The sequence below is a fragment of the Cucumis sativus genome, chromosome 2 (assembly GCF_000004075.3).
Source record: "Cucumis sativus cultivar 9930 chromosome 2, Cucumber_9930_V3, whole genome shotgun sequence".
NCBI classification, from domain to species: Eukaryota; Viridiplantae; Streptophyta; class Magnoliopsida; order Cucurbitales; family Cucurbitaceae; genus Cucumis; species Cucumis sativus.
The window spans coordinates 14,170,286-14,189,020 of record NC_026656.2 but is presented as its reverse complement, the minus strand read 5'-3'; the positions used below and the strand labels follow the sequence as shown (position 1 = coordinate 14,189,020).

At 32.6% G+C, this 18,735-nt stretch overlaps 2 protein-coding genes across 5 annotated transcripts; both read left to right on the top strand.

Annotated features, from left to right (window-relative positions):
* Positions 1–844: 844 nt before the first annotated feature.
* Positions 845–7,310, top strand: LOC101206398 (serine/threonine-protein kinase SRK2I). 4 transcript variants are annotated; one of them, XM_031881112.1, is made up of 9 exons: positions 845–1,296; positions 2,368–2,442; positions 2,577–2,678; positions 2,764–3,030; positions 3,521–3,613; positions 5,702–5,806; positions 5,891–5,989; positions 6,395–6,702; positions 6,843–7,310. In XM_031881112.1, exons 1-8 carry the CDS (start codon positions 1,120–1,122, stop codon positions 6,686–6,688), a joined length of 1,212 nt encoding a protein of 403 aa, XP_031736972.1. In that variant the 5' UTR covers positions 845–1,119; the 3' UTR covers positions 6,689–6,702; positions 6,843–7,310. The 4 variants fall into 4 exon arrangements, with proteins under 4 accessions (XP_031736972.1, XP_031736971.1, XP_004148038.1 ...); XM_031881111.1 differs by having other exon boundaries at positions 6,395–6,720; XM_004147990.3 differs by having other exon boundaries at positions 851–1,296; positions 2,764–2,817; positions 2,938–3,030; positions 6,395–7,310.
* A 6,285-nt stretch (positions 7,311–13,595) lies between these two features.
* Positions 13,596–17,599, top strand: LOC101206164 (L-ascorbate oxidase homolog). The gene is made up of 9 exons (XM_004147989.3): positions 13,596–13,724; positions 13,846–14,032; positions 14,786–14,895; positions 15,042–15,312; positions 15,445–15,541; positions 15,637–15,985; positions 16,295–16,660; positions 16,757–16,835; positions 16,994–17,599. Exons 2-9 carry the CDS (start codon positions 13,877–13,879, stop codon positions 17,189–17,191), a joined length of 1,626 nt encoding a protein of 541 aa, XP_004148037.1. The 5' UTR covers positions 13,596–13,724; positions 13,846–13,876; the 3' UTR covers positions 17,192–17,599.
* Positions 17,600–18,735: the final 1,136 nt, after the last annotated feature.

Genomic DNA, 18,735 nt, shown 5'->3' with positions numbered 1-18,735 from the left:
TATTTGATTGTAGAACAAAGATTTGATAAGTCTTTAAAAAGAGAGAAACTTTGATAGTGTAGTGATCAAAGTTTCACATTAATTAACTATATAGGATGAAGATTACGAACATATACGTGCGAGAGACAATACCATCCCCACAAGTATGAAACATTTTATAGTTTGATTCAAAAAATAAAACATACAAGAGTTATTATCCGAAAAATAAACTATATCATACATATCACACTATGAAGATGCGTGAAAAATCTTTTATCCATAACAAGTTGGTATCTAACTCACTGGACTTTCCTGTGTTAATATGTGTCATTTTAAGCAAACAAAATGTTGCAAATCTAGATAACATAGTCGTACTTATGATTAAATTAGACTAAACAATAAGTTATAAAAGAAGAAAAATCAACGTTAGAGTAAGCGAATGAGATGAACAATTAAGATTAGTGTTGGACGAGAGATACTATTACAACGTTGTATTATTATTATGATGTGAGGTTTGGAGTGTTATGAATATATGAAGATAAAGTGATTTATCCTAAAAGGGGAATAAGAATTGAAAACGTGGGGAGTAGCGTAGTGGAATTGAGCTCTTAACGGTTTGACACTTTGGATTCACGTGAACCGGACCAGAATTATCCAAATTAAGGATATTTTAGGAATTTAAACCCAAAAAAAAAACCAAAAGGGAAAGAGAAAAGGAAACGTCAATTTCATTGGACAAACAAAGACGGCCAAAGAAACAAATCCAATTCCTCTATTTACGACGTCGTATTTCTCTCCCCTTTTCCCATTAAACGACACAGTTTCGTCTTCATCTCTTTTCTTCTTATTTACTGCCTAAAATATCCTCTCTTCAAAATAATAATAATAATAATAAAATAATCCTATTTCTCCGTTCACTGTCCATAGATATTAATCCGTCGCCGACCATCTCTCTCTCTCTCTCTCTCCGATTGCTTAATCTCTAAATTCACTGACAACCCCTTTCACACTTCTTTGGAGAATTCATTCATCTCACCGGTGGACTTCCCATACAAGCTCCAGCTATTCCAATTTCCGATCCACTCAACCCTTTCCATTTCTCTCTTTATGTGATCGGGACTACATCGGAGTCTTTGAAGAATGGATCGGGCGACGATTACTGTGGGGCCGGCCATGGATATGCCGATTATGCACGACAGTGACCGCTATGATTTCGTTCGAGATATTGGCTCCGGGAACTTTGGGGTTGCCAGGTTGATGAGAGACAAGCATACTAAAGAGCTCGTTGCTGTTAAGTATATTGAGCGAGGAGATAAGGTGAACACTGGATTGTTTCATTAACTCTTTGATTCTTAGCTTTTTTTTTTTTTTTTTACATGAGCTTCTGGAGCTTAATCTTTCACTTTTTTGAAAAAAATTAAATGAAGTTTAGGTTTTAGCTTTTTCTTTGTTGGTGTTGTTGATTAGCTTTGGGTGTTTTTTTTGCTTCCGTTGCTGGTGTGACTTACAGTTGTTTGTTCTGTTCTGTTCTGTTCTACTTTTAATCATTGGGTTTAGGTGCTTTTATGACTCTTTTTATTTCTTTTTAACTCAAACAAAAATCTTGTGATTGGGTGCTTTTCTTTTTTATCTGTTACTTGGGAATTTGAAATATCTCAATTTGGAATTTGGATTTTGGGATTTTCCTTCACATTTCTTTGGTTTCTTTTTCTTTCCTATTACTATTTATGTATTTTGGGAAATTTTCTTTTTTAACATGAGAACTAGCTGTAGTAATTGATGCGTATAAGGATGAAATTCCCTGTAAACTGTGGCCGATTGATGAGGAGCTATGTTTGTTTTTGTCCATTTCTTCTTTTTGGAAATTTATATGAATCGACAGTGTGAAAGAGAGTGGCATGAGAATTTTATTTAATGCTCCTAACTTTTCCACCTTTCTTTAGTTATCGTAGCTCCCGTATTTCATTTTGAGGTAGGTTGTTGAGTAATGTTCTGTTTGAGGATTGGCATGTTCTTATATGTAAATAGTAGAACTATTCAATTACAAGAAAACAGAACCCATTTGGGATACTTTGATAAGATAAAGCTACCAGAAAACATGTACCCATAGACTAAATCTTTAAAGACAATTCCATTTTTTCCTTCAACTTGGGTTTTTTTTTTTTCTGTTCAAATAATTAGATTTTCTTTTTCCATTGTTGGCTTTTCTCTTTATGATATTAATTTAAATTGTAATTTTCTTTACTTTTCACTCCTTTTGAAGTTTGTATCTTTTGAGCATTAGTCTCTTTCCATTTCTTCAATGAAAAATGTTGTTTCTTTTGAAATAATAATAGTTAGTGGACTAGCTCCTTATCGAAGGCTAATTCATATGAAACTGTCTTGTAGATAGATGAAAATGTTCAGCGAGAAATCATCAATCACAGGTCATTGAGGCACCCTAACATAGTCAGGTTCAAAGAGGTAGTCTCTCAAGTATTTAGTTATTTTTTGGGAGATTTTTCTGTCAACTCACTTTATTACTTCATTCCGTGTTGCTTCTAACTCAAGTATTATTGACTGATTTCTACCTTTGGTTATTGCTGTCATGTATGTAGGTCATCTTGACCACTACCCATCTTGCAATTGTAATGGAATATGCTTCTGGAGGAGAGCTCTTTGAGCGTATAAGCAATGCAGGACGCTTTAGTGAAGATGAGGTCTAGATTCCTGAATTTGACCTTCTGTTTTTTTTTCTTTCTATTTGTTCCCTCTTCTCATGAAGTTATTATTGTCTTGGTGTAGGCTCGCTTCTTCTTTCAACAACTAATATCGGGAGTCAGCTACTGCCATGCAATGGTACTTGAACTGTTATATGCATCTTCAATCCTTATCTTCTTCTTCTGTAAAATCCTGTCCTTGAAAGGAAGTGGAAAATTTGTTTTTTTTTATTTCTTCTACTTGCTTTTATTGGTGAAGCAAGTGTGTCACCGGGACTTGAAGTTGGAGAACACCTTACTGGATGGAAGTCCAGCCCCTCGTTTGAAGATATGTGACTTTGGCTACTCAAAGGTATTGATTTCTCTTTTTTCCATTGCAACTATTAGTTTTTGTTTAAATTACACAAAATTTAGCCGATATTTCAATTTTTACTTCTTCGGTATTTTCTCTTTGCAACTTCCAATTTTGATATATTTGTTCAATTGTGTGGAATGCCTTCCTGTTTTGCCCCCTTTTATAGTATCTTGGGTTTGAAGAAAATTTCTTGTCTAGATGTCAGCTAACCTTTTATGTTTCTCTTGAAGGTTGATGTGCTCTTTTAATCTTGTTTTATATACATGTGCTAGACAAGATTTGAATCTAGATTTAGTTCTATCTATCAGATCCCAAGCTTCATGGCTGCGGAAGGTCTGTGGTTGGGTAGTCAGATTTTATCTTATTCATCGACTTTATTTTCTACTTAAGTTTCTATGTAAAGATATATATGTTGAATCAATTCTTTCAAATTATTGCTTTGTGGCATCATCATGACACAATAGCTTATATTCATTATATTTCTCAGTCATCTGTGCTCCATTCACAACCAAAGTCAACAGTCGGAACACCTGCATACATTGCTCCAGAAGTGCTATTAAGGCAAGAATATGATGGCAAGGTAAGATTCTTCTAAATTACTTCTGGTTCTGGTTGCCTTCAATGTGAGACATGTCTTTCTATATGCTATTCTCAATCTCATTCAACCAACTAGAGCACTTTCTTTAGTTGGACACAGTATAGTTTAGTGGCAGTGCAAAATTGCTGCTTCTCTTTTATTTATTTTCTTAAAAGATTTATAGCAACCACTTCTTTTGAGAGAAGAAGAAAAGGAAGAACACAAGGGTATACAAAAACGAAGTCCCCTAGAAGGGATGGGCTTTGACAATACAAGACGGTGCCTATTTAGTAATTACAGAAATCTTCAAAATCAAACCCCATGGAGAAAATTGAAATCTAACGAGGGACCACACATTGCTCCATTGTGGTGCTCCACCTTCAAACACTTGATTATTTCGCTCCAAAGATCCCAAAATAAATCTCATACCCTGACAAGCTATAAAAAGTGATCATTCTCATCTGCATGGAAGGGGGATGGAGGTGGAACTCCTCGATCATATCACAAGTATCCTTGTGTTGAGCTAGTGAGAAGTCATACATTTGAGAGAAGTAATTCCACTCAAATTTTGCAAACGCACATCAGTAAAGAATGTGATCCAAGTCTTCCTCTACCTTCCGAGTTCCAACAGAGAATGCAACAAAGCTAGCCAACTTCCTCACAAGCCGATTCATAGTGTTTGCTCTTCCAATTAAAATTTGTTGGGTACAGGACTTAAACTTCTCTAGGAATCTTAATCCTACAAAGAGTAGAAAAAATTGACTCGCCTAAGGGAGAGGGGTCTAACAAACTACGAAAGAAGAATTTCCACGAGAATTTCTCCAAAGAGTTGGGGCTTCACAGAAGAATATCCTCTCTCCCAAGTCCAAAAGAAAAGGCCTCAAGCATGGACAAAAGATAGGTAACCTCTGTTACTTCTCTATCTGACAAAGAACTACAGATGAAATGGAAATAGGGAACTCCTCTACCAAACTAAAAAATTGAACACCACATAATTTTTTAAGGAAGACAGATAAAAGAGACACAAAAAGATCGAGTAGAGGGGTCTATCACCCACCCACCAATTTTCCCAACAAGATGTATTCTTCCTCTCCCTCACCACACAATGGATTAAATGAGAGAAAGCAGGGAACTCTTCAGAAATGCCATAAATTTCGTCAAGTTCCTTTAGCCCCAAGTGACAATCATTCAAAAGGTTGGAACTGAACTTTTTAAAATAGAACACATGTGATAAAGAGAGGGGTTGAATTGCTAAAGACATTTGGCTAATAGTGCTTTGTTAAGAATCCTTAAATTTCCAATTTCTAACTCTCCAAGACAAAAGAACTCGGGAAAAAATGCCAAACTATAAAAAATAAAATAAAAAAGCCTCTTCAAAAGAGGGTCCAGTTATTTAAAATAAAAAGAAAATGATAACTACAAACCAAAGGGGACGCGTTGAACCTACTAGACGGCATAATATTCCTGCATGACATCACACGTGCCTGCTTTGTTGGGGTGGTATTGAAATATTTACATGGAATTTTGTGGGATTTGGTAACAAAACTTTTATCATCCTTTAGGTCTTATTTTTTTGGATTGTAGTGCTCCTGTCTTTAGTTTGACTCCCTCTTTAAGGTTTTTTGTTATTTGTTTGTTCTTTGGGTTTGTTTTTTTGCTGTTTGTCCTCCTATTCTATCTTTGTTTTTCTATGGAAGTTTGGGAAAAACCAAAAACATGGAACTCTTTTTCAAACCTGAATTTATTCTCAACTCTCATCCTTCTCCATATCGGTTCAGATTTCCCTGCAAATTTGTGTGTTACATGCATTTTTTATCCAATCTCAAATTTATAATTTTGTTTAGTTTAAAGACATAAGTTCTTTAATAGACGTAAAGGTTGTGCAAATTTATTGTGCTTTAAAATTACACTGGTATATGTACCAGAGCCTATAGGCAGTCTTTTTCTTATTTTTTGATTCCATCTTACTAGTGAAATAAAGTTGTACTCTTAAGTAACTACTCATTGAACTTCATGCATCACACTACATCTTTGCTAGATGGTAGTTAGACATTGAAAGGAATTTTCTTTTGATTCTATGCTCATCATCAGATTGCAGATGTGTGGTCATGTGGAGTGACCCTCTATGTAATGCTTGTTGGAGCCTATCCTTTTGAGGATCCTGATGAACCAAAGGATTTCCGAAAGACAATACAAGTATGTGATATGGCCCTATTATTATTTTGTTCTCTCTGAGTTGAAAATGCATGACCTCAAGATTCTTCTACTGTTTCATTGCAGAGAATCCTAGGCGTCCAGTATTCCATTCCAGATTGTGTTCAAATATCTCTCGAGTGTCGCCACCTGATATCAAGGATTTTTGAGGCAGATCCTGCAACGGTATGAAGAGTATTTATTATTCTTATTTTCTTTTACTCTAAAAGTCGGGTTATTTATGAGTGACTCCAGAGAAACAAGAAAAAAAACAATTTGAAACAGTCAACAAAACATATTTTCACTATATTTATTTTTTAATAATCAGAAATCAGATAGCTATTTGAGAAGTCTCCAAAGTCCAAACGAGTCCTAAACTTCTGAAAATTCTAAGACCTAAATACTTGCAGTTAAATATGATTAAATAACCCTTTTTGCCCATTTGGATTATGACTTCAAGTCCAAGCAGTTTAAGTTTTGTTTGAACCTGCCACCTCTACAGTTTTATGTTCAATTTTCAACATGGAGAAATTCAATCTCATCGAAAAACTCACATTTACTCTTTTACATGTGTATCTGTTTACATGACAGAGAATCACAATTCCCGAGATTAAGAACCATTCCTGGTTTTTGAAGAATCTCCCATCGGACTTGATGGATGAAAACACAATGGGAAATCAATTTGAAGAGCCTGATCAACCGATGCAGAGCCTCGACGCAATAATGCAGATAATCGCTGAGGCCACAATACCAGCAGTTGGTTCACATGGCCTTATGTGCATGGCAGATAACCTTGATATGGATGACGACGACGACATGGATGATCTGGACGACGAGTCTGAGCTTGATATAGAAAGCAGTGGTGAAATAGTTTATGCAATTTGACAATTGATATAGAGGTGCAGAAACGACAAAAGTTATGGGACTTTTCTTTTGGGACTGATTCTGACTTTCAAAGAATTTGTTTAAGAGGGAAGAACATTAGCTTGTTCTCTTTGCATTGTAGATTATCTTTACAAGTGTTTCTTGCTGTCCCCAGGTTTACCTTACCTGCACTCCTTGGATTATGCCACGTCATTAAAACGCAGCTATTAACTCGCGTTGTTGAAAATGATTTAAAGGCTATGAGTTATGAAGAATTCAGGGTCAGATGAAAGTGCAACACTGCCGAAAGTCAGGAGATCTATTCTGTTAATTTTCCGGCAGCCAGTTGAACTTGATTTCACTATTGCTTTTGACATTGTCCTATATTTGTTTGTCGTTGTTATTTTGCATGAATTTGTGTACCTTGTACAAAAGTTATGGACTTTCTGTTGATTTGTCCCTTTTCCAATGTTACTTCATAAGTTACGAGTCATTATGTTTTGACAGGAAAAGTTCTATCTTTTTAGTTGCAGCACAAACGAAATCTATTTCATGTCAATTACATAGAGATGTTAGAAGGAATAGGTTATGTGGATTCACTTCCCATTTGGTTCATCAAATAAATTGGCTACTTTTCATGTAAGACTCGTTCCTTTCCACAAGCACATGTGAATTTTGTTTATATTTCACATTTCTCAAGTGTTTTGACAGTGTTTCTTCTCTGGTGTTCAAAAGAGACTTCTTTTTTCTTTATTTTTTGAAGCAGATGACTCTTCTTTCTTATAATTAATTGGTTGTAGAACTTTCTAACTTTACGGTTTTGACATGGTGATTGAGGACTCATTTGAATTGATAAGGGATTTTTTTTTAAACCATTTTGATAAAGAAAAAAAATTCTAAAATAATGTTCGAAAGGATTTCAAAAGTTATTTGAATCGGTTTTCAAACACTTCAATCTTCTTTTCAATGTTGAACTAAATACATCTAAAATGTCATAATACCTTGTTCATTTGCTTGATATAACTTACCTTAGTAACTTAGGTTAAACAATATATCTAAGAAACCCTAAACCTATTGAAGAATAGTTTCTTAATACAATTTGCAACTTCGACTTACAAATACCATAAGAGATTGCTTGGGACAAACAGTAGAAGAAACTCTCAAGCCAACAGTGAGTAGTTGTCAAGCAACTCGCAAATTACGGATACAATAACACTTCCACACACAAAAAAGAGCTTCAAAAGGAAGTTGTACGGACAAGAAAAAAAAATCTTAGAACTAACGTAAGAATGTATTGTCGATTAAGAGTCCTATGGTTCAAATCGTTTCACTTTCTTAGATTAGCAACACACTCTACATTTTTCTTGAATATGTAAGCTTAAACTAGTGTCTTAATGTTACAAAAATAGAAGCTATTATAAATCGTAGAATAACCCAAAAATGATGATTTAAGATGGTATTAGTGTAAGTTGGTCAGTTCTTTGTTCAAGTTCTTATATCGTTGTTTTCTGCCCAATTTATATTTATTTTCACTTGTTAGCCTCTCACATATTTTGAGTTCAACGAGTGAGAGAAAGTGTTAAGTGTAGAATATTAAATTCGCTTTTATCAATTAGCTTAAGCTTTTGGATTAAAAAAAAAAAATCTTAAAAATTTGAAATGTTTCACAATTATTTTAATAGCTTTTAAAAACATTTTCAAATAATATATATATATACTCAATCCAAAAAAGTTTATACTTTTTTTCACACTTGGGATGATTTTTGTGTTTGTTGAGTGATTTTGGCAATTGTGTTTGTTGAATCATTTTGCAAAATTTCATATTTTGTAAATATTATAAATAGTATTCTCATTTACAATAATTATTCTTATTATTATTACTATTAAAATTGCATAAATTAAGCCATATAAATAAATAAAGACATATTACAAACTTTAAATTTAAATAAATAAATAAAACACTTAAAACTTAAAAAAGAATCAAATTAAAACACAAGTTTGTAGGAGGTAAAAAAAAAAAAAAGAGTAGAATTTAGTCTCAAATTTAGTTAATTAGAAAAAATAAAAATAAAAAAGATGCATTATATCTTCATAAACAAGAAATCAAAGTATTGAGAACTTGAAAATAGCAAAATGAAATGCATAAATCCCAAGGTGAGATCTCAAAGGGACATTGAAGAAGAAACTAAAAATATATATATCATAGGTTGGTTTGTTTGCAAACTCAAATCAATTCCATAACACATGCAATTCAATTCTTCTCATGTGCCCAAACTCATACAAACTTTTATATATATATATATGAAAGTCAATCAATCAATTTCTTCAATAAACCACTGACTTTTTTCCCCATTTTTCCCCTAACAATTCAGTCTTCAACTGTTCATTGTTAAATAAACAATAATTTTCTGTCTTGAAAAAATAAATAATATCACCTTTTCTCTAAAGTACGTAATTTGTAAGTTTTTAGAGACATTTGATATTCTAATTATTAGTCAAATGAAGAATCAACCAAATTTCTTAGTTTGAACTTTTATTTTAAATTTTGTAAAGTACAACCAAATAACATTGACAATCTATCATAGTTGTTAATCTAATAAATTAAATAACTTCTATGTTACACCCAACGAGACAAGACAATAAAAACATAGTTTATATAAGTTCGAAAGAATTGATAGTTACTGCAAATAGTGACATAAGCTATATCTTCATTTTTAATGGTTAAGTCATATATCTTAAACGAAATGAATAGTCTCGAGACTAGAAAATGATAGTTCAAACGAGTCTAAAAGTTATTGTATAGTTATTGAATGCATGTATCGACAAAGAGAGTAACTGATCTAATAGTCGTAGATATATGTAAGATTTTAATGTAATTTTAGGCATAGAAAGTTGGCTAAGAATCACACTAACATGTAGATTATTGTGTTTGTAAAGTTATGTGTAACACTCCAACAAAGCCATAATTCGCATTTAAATAGATCATGCCCAAAGTAGTTTTGGCTACTCATCTTTCATGATTTTATTTGTATTTTTGCTTGTGTTTTGTAGGTAATTGTCTTAATTGTAAAAGTGCTATTTCTTTGATGTATAATAAAATATCATAATCTATTAGTCACAGATAAATTGTATTAATGGTCAATTTGTATCTATATTTGATATACAACGACATTTTACTATATTTGTAAATATTTTAATTCATTTTGTTATATTTGAAAACAATAATTTTTATTTAACTTTCTGATTCAACGTGTAATGATTTGTTCTAATATAATGTTATTCGAATGAAAATAAGACATTTGAAAACCAAATTAAGAATATTCTTCTTCCAAATATTAATCAATTCCTTATGTTGATATTTAGCCATATAATGATTAGAAATATTGATGAGATATTTTAATTTGAAAATCCTATAATAATTTTGAACCAAATTGAGCTTACCATATGAAAAGATTCCTCAAAACCTACATTACAATCGAGGATCTCTAGTGTGTGAAGCTATCGTGATAACCAATTATATGACCCTTAACTAGGAGTGTGCAAAAACCTAGGATAAATCGAACCGATTGATTTGGTTCAATTTTATTTTAGAAATGTGGAACCACTGGTCCTCTGAGGAACAAAACCAAGAGGTTCAGTTTGATCCTCGATTCATCACCTAAAAAAACTGCAAAACCTGAACCAATTGTAGCCTATATTATATAATAGATATATCAACATTGATACTAATTAAATAAGGTAATTATAATGGGTAACAATTTTATGAATAATTATTAAGTATGGAGCAACATTTTTTAAAAAAAATTATAAATATAACAAAGTCTATTCGTGATAGACCATGTTTTAAATATTGTTCTACCATTGATAAAGTGAATTTGACAAATTTTGCTATATTTGTAATTGTTAAAAAATGTTACTATATAGTTAATTAATTATTTTAAATCTAATGGTTATATTTGCAATTATCCAATTAAATATATATTTATTACTTCCTTATATATATATATTAGTAAATTAAGCACCCAACCCAAACAATTTTATTGTGTTGTTCTTTTCTTCGGGCCTAATTTTAAAAGTATAAAATTAATAATAACATAAGAAAAACCCTAACTTTAACGACCCTAGTGGTATTTAAAAAAATCGGTAATCCAATCAACCTTGATTCTGCAACCCAAATCGTAAGGGTCAGGTTGGGTTGGGTTAGGTTAGGAAATTGAAGAGAGAAAAAAAGTTTCGTCGGATAGCCGAGTCATGCAAGTAAGGGGTCGGGTTGACTATATAAAATTCTCTTCTCTGTTTCCAATCTCAACCGAACTCGGCCTCGAGATGGCTTGAGTTCTAGGCTTCTTAACTTCGACTCTAACTTCCATCCCAACCGGACAGACACCAAAATTAGCTCGAGAACTCAATCTCTAAAGCTTTTTGTCCTTCATCTCAATCGAAAAACAATGTGATTAGCTTTGAGATTTTACTTATTTCTTCAATTTCACCCAAGATTGCTCGAGGGTGTCCAAGATATTGTAGACTTAAAACCTAAAAGTAAACATTTTTTTGAATGAATATTATAGACTTAGAATTTGAATGTATAATATATATGTCATCTTGCATCTTAAATGACAATTTGCTCACCTTCCTTATTGAAAAACAATATGAAAATTTGTATAAATTATAGAGAGATGAAAAAGAAAAGAAAAAAAATCAACCAACCAACCCAACTTGACCCAACTCAAGTTATTTTAGGTTAGGTTGGGTTGGGTTGACTCTTACATATTGAACTGCTAAGGTTATTTTTTTTGCCAACCCAAATACTTTGGTTTGGTTCATAATTTTTCTCCAATTCGGCCCAACTCGACCTTTTGGCTCCATCTCTCATCTCCATTCTTCACTTTCCTTTCTTTTTGTCAATTGCACACTTCCGACTCCATCTCTTAACTTCTCTTTGTCCTCATCTGTCGCACACTTCCGACTTCCAAAATAAAATGGAAATTGGAATGGAAGCAAAGGGAAAAAGAAGCAGAAAAGAAGAACTCGGAGTGAAGGACCTTTATTCTTTTTCCAAAAACGGTTTAAAACTGAACCAAAGTTGGTTCGGTTTCGGTTTGGTCTTTGGTTCATCCCAAAAGCAAAGCAAAGCAAACCAAAGAATGCACTCCTCTACCTCAACTCTTATAACGAGGTCCTTTGAAGTTAAACAATAATAAGCGTAAAACTAAGTAGTGAAATAGTCGTGAGGAGATAAAATTGAAAATGGAAGATGGAAGTTTGAAGGAAATTAATGAAGGATCCATACCCGGATGCGGCAATTCCGGTGGATGCCGTGAGCCTGAGGTGGGTTTTGCTTAGGTTTGTAGCATCGCCCATTCGCCAGCCAACTTTGCCACCGACACACCCAGTAGCCAGTCACTTCGCTTCTAATCAAATTTATTACCCAACTCTTCCTCTTCACTTTTCCTACACACTTCCACTATTTAAATTAATTATAAATATGTTTTGGATCTCACACTAAACTATGTTCATAAACTATAATATAATATATATACAATTTTAAAATTAATTCTTAATAAATCACACTCCATCCAATTCATTCTTCATTTTGGAATAGAATTATTGGGAAATAAGTTCAATCTTATTAACAACAATAACAAGAAGCAAGTTATGTGTTTCCGACTTACCTACACTTCATAAACTTGTAATGTATATAGATGGAGTTTGATATTTTGGACGAACTTCTTTTTTATCAAACTACTCCTACTTTTTGTAATAAAATAAATTTAAATTATCTTTATTTAGTATAGAGATGATTGAAACCTCTAAGGAAAGGAATTGATGATGTGATCGTACTAATTATACTATGAACTATATATTAACATTTTAGTATCAAATTAAGATAGATTTTCTTTTTCATCATAACGAGTCATGGATTGGATGTGGGTTCTTACAAAGCACACCTTAAACACTTTCTAAAATTTTGAAGAAAAATCATAACTATGTAGGTTGTATATATCAAAATACCATGAAAATTTTGATACTTTTTAGTTTCTGCCCTCCAAAATCTAACCCTATTCCATTAAACATTTCATTAATCACAAGTACCCTTCTTGTAAATGAAGCAAATTATATATATATATATATATGTATATGTATTTAGATATGAGAAAACCCAAGCAAATGAATATATCTATATGTTTCATGTTTCATCTAAGCATAGTTTACTCTTTCTTAACTTGAAGGTTTGAAATCTAAACTCCAAACATATTATATTGTGGTAGCGTATACTCTTTACATATAAACTAGTTCAAAAGTACATACGTGTCAATGAATATATCGTCAAAAGAATTTTAAAATAGTAAACATTTAATATAAATCTTCAAAATAATGAAAGAAATAGGTAAAATTGTAACGTAGAGTTTGTAATATTTGTCTCAAGGTGAAAAGGATTAGTTATGCCACTTCATAAATTGTAAAATAAAAAGATCACAAGTGATTGAAAAGTTAAAATGTTTTGGGTGTAGTTGAAAATCATTTAATATATATATATATATTGTAAGAAAAAAATGTAAATTTTGAATGAATATACATTTTTTTATTGAATCTTAATTAAGAAAGGAAAAAAGAGATAAAGACGAAGAAAAGGAAAAAAAAGATAGATAAGTTCTCTCGAAAATAATATAAAACTAGTCGAAAAGACACCGTAAAAACGATAATAAAAAACGTCGTGAAAGAGATATATTCACAACTTCGTTCACTCCTTGGTTGAAGTAGGGAGGAGTAAGAGAGTGGTTAAGATTTATATATAAAAATAAGAATGGTATTGAAGGAAAGAGAAGGGCAAGTTAAGTTAGCCATGAAATCCGGCGAATACAATTGCAGAACCTCGTGGTGTCCCCTTCACCCCTTCCTTAAATCAAACCCTAAACTCATCATCTTCTTCTTCTATCCTTTCCTTAACATAAATATATATAATACAACGAACCCCTTCTCTCTACTTAATTCCCATTCACTTTCTTCTCTCTTTCTTTACACTTATTATCATTTTTCCTTCATATCTTTTATTAAGGTTATTCTCTCTCAACATGACTTCCTCTTTCTTCTTCACCTGATCTCTCTCTCTCTCTCTCTCTCTCTCTCGCTGCATGCCCTTAAGCTTTGAGATTAATTACTTTTTCTTTTCCATGCAGGAAGCTGCTAAGGAAGTACTTAGAATTAAGAATGAGAGAGGGGAATTTGGTAATGAATTTGAGCTTGGGAATTATTGTACTATTGGTTTGTTGTAGTTTGGGATGGGTGAATGCTGAAGACCCATATAGATATTTCACTTTTCAAGTCACCTACGGTACACGTGCTCCTCTTGGGTTTAATCAAAAGGTTTTACCTCTCCTCTAATTTATGGTTCATGACACAAATTTCAACCTCATTTGTGATCTACAGTTCTTTTTCAAAATTTATACCTCATTTCAAATTATATAATTTTGAAAACACTTGTAAAAGTTAAAATGAAATGAATAACACGATGAAGAGAAACCATTGTTGCACTTTTATACGGTCACGTTTCAAGTTTCAAGTTCACAATCATCTTTGTTAATTCTTTTTTGTGTTTAAGTTAAGTTCTAGCTCCATTCATGTTTCATCGTATAATGTAAGTTTGTTAGGTTGATTTTATTAACGATAAGATATTTTCATGTGATGTCTATAGTATAGTATGCATTATTAAAAATGAAGAGTAATTTGGTTGGACATGTGTATTGAACGACCCAATTTCAATTCCACACTTTTTGTGCTCTTAACTCATTTCTTTTTTACCAAGACGTAGCCATTTTTTTTAAAAAAAGTAATTAATTTGTAACTAATTAAACAACCTTTAAACCCTAATTAACTTAACTAAAACGGGTGTTTCAAGTAAGAAAAGTATTGCCCTCTAATAATAACAACAACTGTATTTGGAAAGATTTTAACCAGATTGTAGGAACTAAAGTGAAAGCAAGTGCAAAATATAGGGAAAATAAAGAATAAATTAACTTCAAGAACTGCATTTTTTTTTTCAATTTTGTAATTAAAGATGAAAAAGTTTATGCAACAAAAAAATCAAAATTTAATATTGTGTTATAATTTTTTGCATAGGTAATCCTTGTGAATGGGCAATTTCCAGCCCCAAAGATAGAGTGTGTGACAAATGACAACATAATTGTGAATGTCATTAACAAGCTTGATGAGCCTTTTCTCTTTACATGGTGAGTCCTCAAACTTAATTATTAATTATAAATCAAGATAAGACCCTTATAAATGTAATGCAAAAGAATTTTCATATATAATTGATCCTATGAAAGTGTATACATATTTAATTAATTTGTCATTGGAATTATGTGAATAAATTTAGGAGTGGAGTGAAGCAAAGGAGGACATCATGGCAAGATGGGGTGTTAGGGACAAATTGCCCAATCCCTCCAAACTCAAATTGGACATACAAATTCCAAGTTAAAGATCAAATTGGAACTTTCACATACTTCCCTTCCATCAACTTCCAAAGGGCTTCTGGTGGCTTTGGAGCCTTTGTAATTCAACCTAGAAGTGTCATAACAACTCCCTACCCCATTCCCGCTGCCGAGGTCGACCTTCTCATCAGCGACTGGTACAATACCGACCATAAGGTAATTTCTACTTTCTTCTCATTCCTACTATACATTATATGTCTACTAGCTAGTAGTAAATCGTAATTCAAACCTTTACATAATTTTAAGCTACATTAGAAGTACTCATTAATGGTATGTCATTTTGTGCAGACGTTGCGTAAGAAGTTGGATTCGGGAATTTTGCTGCCTTTACCTAATCGTCTTCTTATCAATGGACAACCTAGTTTAACACTAACTCTTAAAAAAGGTAACAATATAATATTCACTTCGTTATATTGTTAACTATATATGATCGATATAAGTACATATGTAGTAATTAAATTATATATTGTTTCTGTATAGGGCTAACATACAAGTTGAGGATATCAAATGTTGGGATAGCAACATCGATAAACTTTAGGATTCAAGGACATTTAATGACACTTGTGGAAGTAGAAGGAGCTCACACAGTTCAAGAAGTTTACGAATCATTGGATATTCATCCTGGCCAATCTGCTGCTGTTTTGGTGTCTCTTAACAATTTACCAAAGGATTATTACTTTGTGGTTTCTTCACGTTTCACTAAGCCTACTATTCTTACTACTGTTGGTATCCTTAGATATGAAGGCTCTTCCATTCCTCCTTCCAAGCCTTTGCCCATTGGACCTACTTATCAACTCCATTGGTCCATGAAGCAAGCCCGAACCATCAGGTTCGTTCTGTTTGACACTTCATGTTTCGTTTGCTTTTAAAGATTAATCTGCTATTCTTTTCATATTTTCTATTTAAACGTCTTAACAGAATCACCTTGGTCTTTTAAAATACAAATAAATCAGTTGATAGATAAGTAGTACTCATACCAACTATATTTTCGATCACGAGACCATATTGTTAGTTGCTATAAAACATACCGTTCTTATACCTATAAAGAAAAGATGAATGGAGAGTGATTATACAACCACAATAAATTCATACAACGTCCTAATGATCAGTTGAGTTATACTTCAAATGATTTCGACAGATTAAACTTGACAGCAAATGCAGCAAGGCCGAACCCACAAGGATCATTCCACTATGGAAACATAACAGTAGTGAGAAGACTCATATTAGAAAATTCATTGAGAAAGATAAAAGGAGCTCTTCGTTGTGCAGTGAACAGTGTGTCATATGTTGATCCACCAACACCTTTAAAGTTGGCTGATTGGTTCAAAATTGATGGTGTTTTTGACTTCAAAACCTTCACTGATGTCCCAACTTCAAGACCTGCAATGCTTGGAGTCTCTGTCGTTAACATTACCCTTCATGATTTTGTGGAAATTGTGTTCCAGAACAATGAAAACACTGTCCAAGCTTGGCATTTTGATGGAACAAGTTTCTATGTTGTTGGGTTAGCAATTCCTTTCATAACCCTTTTTCGTTTTTGTAGGATTTTTATTGGTTTTCTAGACTAAATCTTAGTGTTTTTTGTTCTGTTTTTGAACAGATATGGTTCTGGTGTTTGGAGTTATAAAATGAGGAAACGTTATAACTTAGTGGATGGTATATCAAGACACACTGTTCAGGTACTTTTGTTGACTTCCATTTGTTATCTATGTCGAATGCAAGTAACAATCCTAGTTAATATATTTTTCATCCAATGAATATATATAATCATATAGAATATTGTAAAATCAAATTTAAAAAAGAAAAAAAGATTGATTGTGTGTGTGTTTTTGGGCAGGTATATCCAAGGTCATGGACAGCAATATTAGTGTCATTAGACAACAAGGGGATGTGGAACTTAAGATCTACAATATGGTGGAGAAATTATTTGGGTCAACAGTTATATGTCAGAGTTTGGAATGATGAAAAGAGTTTATATACTGAGACTGATATTCCACCCAATGCTCTCAAGTGTGGCAAAGCATCCAAGTATTAATATATTCACTCACATATACATATAGATATTTGAACAATATTTGTAATATGTTATATATTCATTTTCTGATCTGTTGAAAAGGTATGTTTGTGTTAATTTTATGTTTGATTAGAGGTTTAATTTAATTATTAGTCACAACAGGGTGACTGATAAGAAAGGAAGAAGGAGGGAAAAGGAGAAACAGAAGAGGAAGAAAATTTGAAAGGTTGAAGACCCTGAGAGGGATGAGAGGGTTAGTTCTACTTTGATTTGTTATTATACTTAATCACTGTATTTTCTATGTTGTAATAAATCCTCAATTCACTTGTTTCAGTAGTAAAGTTTCTAATAATTTGTCATTGTTTCTTGATTAATCTTTTTGTGGTTTACTGTTGAAAATCTATAATAAGAGCTTCATTTGTATCTTTATTTTAATTTTCTATTAGATACCCTATTGTTTGTCCATCTTAGAGGAGCATTTATCAACAAAGGATCCCATCTCAACTTAGATGAAAATCATAGATGATTAAATTTTCATAATCGTATTAAGTTCTAGAGATTCTTAATTAATGGAGTGATCAATTTCCAAGCGTCTAAATGAGCACCAAATAGTTCCAATTCAAGGTTGATTAGATCAATACCAATCTAATTTAATTTTGAATAATAAGCTATTCTAACCTTTAACTTCTTAACTGAAGATATGAAAAGGTGCAACGAATTATACAATCCCCATCCAAAAACATCCAAAAACATGATCAATATTCAGTAGAAACTGACAATATAAAGGAGTTGATTCAAATGTTACAAATACAAAGAAATAGATAAATTATCTTAGTGACCCAAGCTAGAAACGAGTATCTTAACCTCTCATCCACACGCCGAACGATGAGAAAATGATAAAAGGCATAAAACTCATGAAAAGAACTCAAAATGTAGAGAGGAAGACGTACAAAAAGCAGTTGGAATCAGAAATAGGTCAATTGGGCGGCAGAAACATGTTTTTAAACAAATGTAACGACATCATTGCGCTAGGGACAACATCGTGACATTGATGAGAATTGTCGCACAAACAAACTTCAGAGTGCCCTGATGCTGCAAGGCAGAGGCCATATAAGCCTCTTTTGCTCCTTTGGATCCCGTTGATGCAACTTGACTTCGTTTTCGTTCATTTCATATTCAAATTAACATCAACACCAAATTCTACTATTGATTTCAAAGCCTTCAAGACAGCCAAATAAGAACGTGAAATCATAGATTCAAAGCCCTATAGTCCGTTGGCTGTAATGAGTTGTTTTTTGATGAACTGGGTTTCATTGGGAGAGGAACAACCCTCTTATTTGGCTGGAACCATACTTTGACTGCTTGTTGTTTTTGTGTTAAGAGTTATAAATCGTATAACTGTTCCTCTTGATATTTGTGTATTGAGTTACTGTATAGAAATATCTGTGTGTTGGTGTATACTGCTGGGTTGACTCATTACAGGTATGGGAAAACCCACCACAATCCCAAATTAAGCAGGATTAGATAGCACATTTTGGATTAGTTTTTTAAGTGTGAAAAAATGT

What these genes read in the sequence shown, in the direction of transcription:
- LOC101206398 (XM_031881112.1), top strand. Translation starts at nt 1,120, where the DNA reads ATGGATCGGGCGACGATTACTGTGGGGCCGGCCATGGATATGCCGATT. An exon ending in GACGCTTTAGTGAAGATGAG is followed by an intron (nt 2,679 to 2,763) that starts GTCTAGATTCCT and finishes GTCTTGGTGTAG; the next exon opens with GCTCGCTTCTTCTTTCAACA. An exon ending in GTGACTTTGGCTACTCAAAG is followed by an intron (nt 3,031 to 3,520) that starts GTATTGATTTCT and finishes TATATTTCTCAG; the next exon opens with TCATCTGTGCTCCATTCACA.
- LOC101206164 (XM_004147989.3), top strand. Translation starts at nt 13,877, where the DNA reads ATGAGAGAGGGGAATTTGGTAATGAATTTGAGCTTGGGAATTATTGTA. An exon ending in ACAAGTTTCTATGTTGTTGG is followed by an intron (nt 16,661 to 16,756) that starts GTTAGCAATTCC and finishes GTTTTTGAACAG; the next exon opens with ATATGGTTCTGGTGTTTGGA. An exon ending in TATCAAGACACACTGTTCAG is followed by an intron (nt 16,836 to 16,993) that starts GTACTTTTGTTG and finishes GTTTTTGGGCAG; the next exon opens with GTATATCCAAGGTCATGGAC.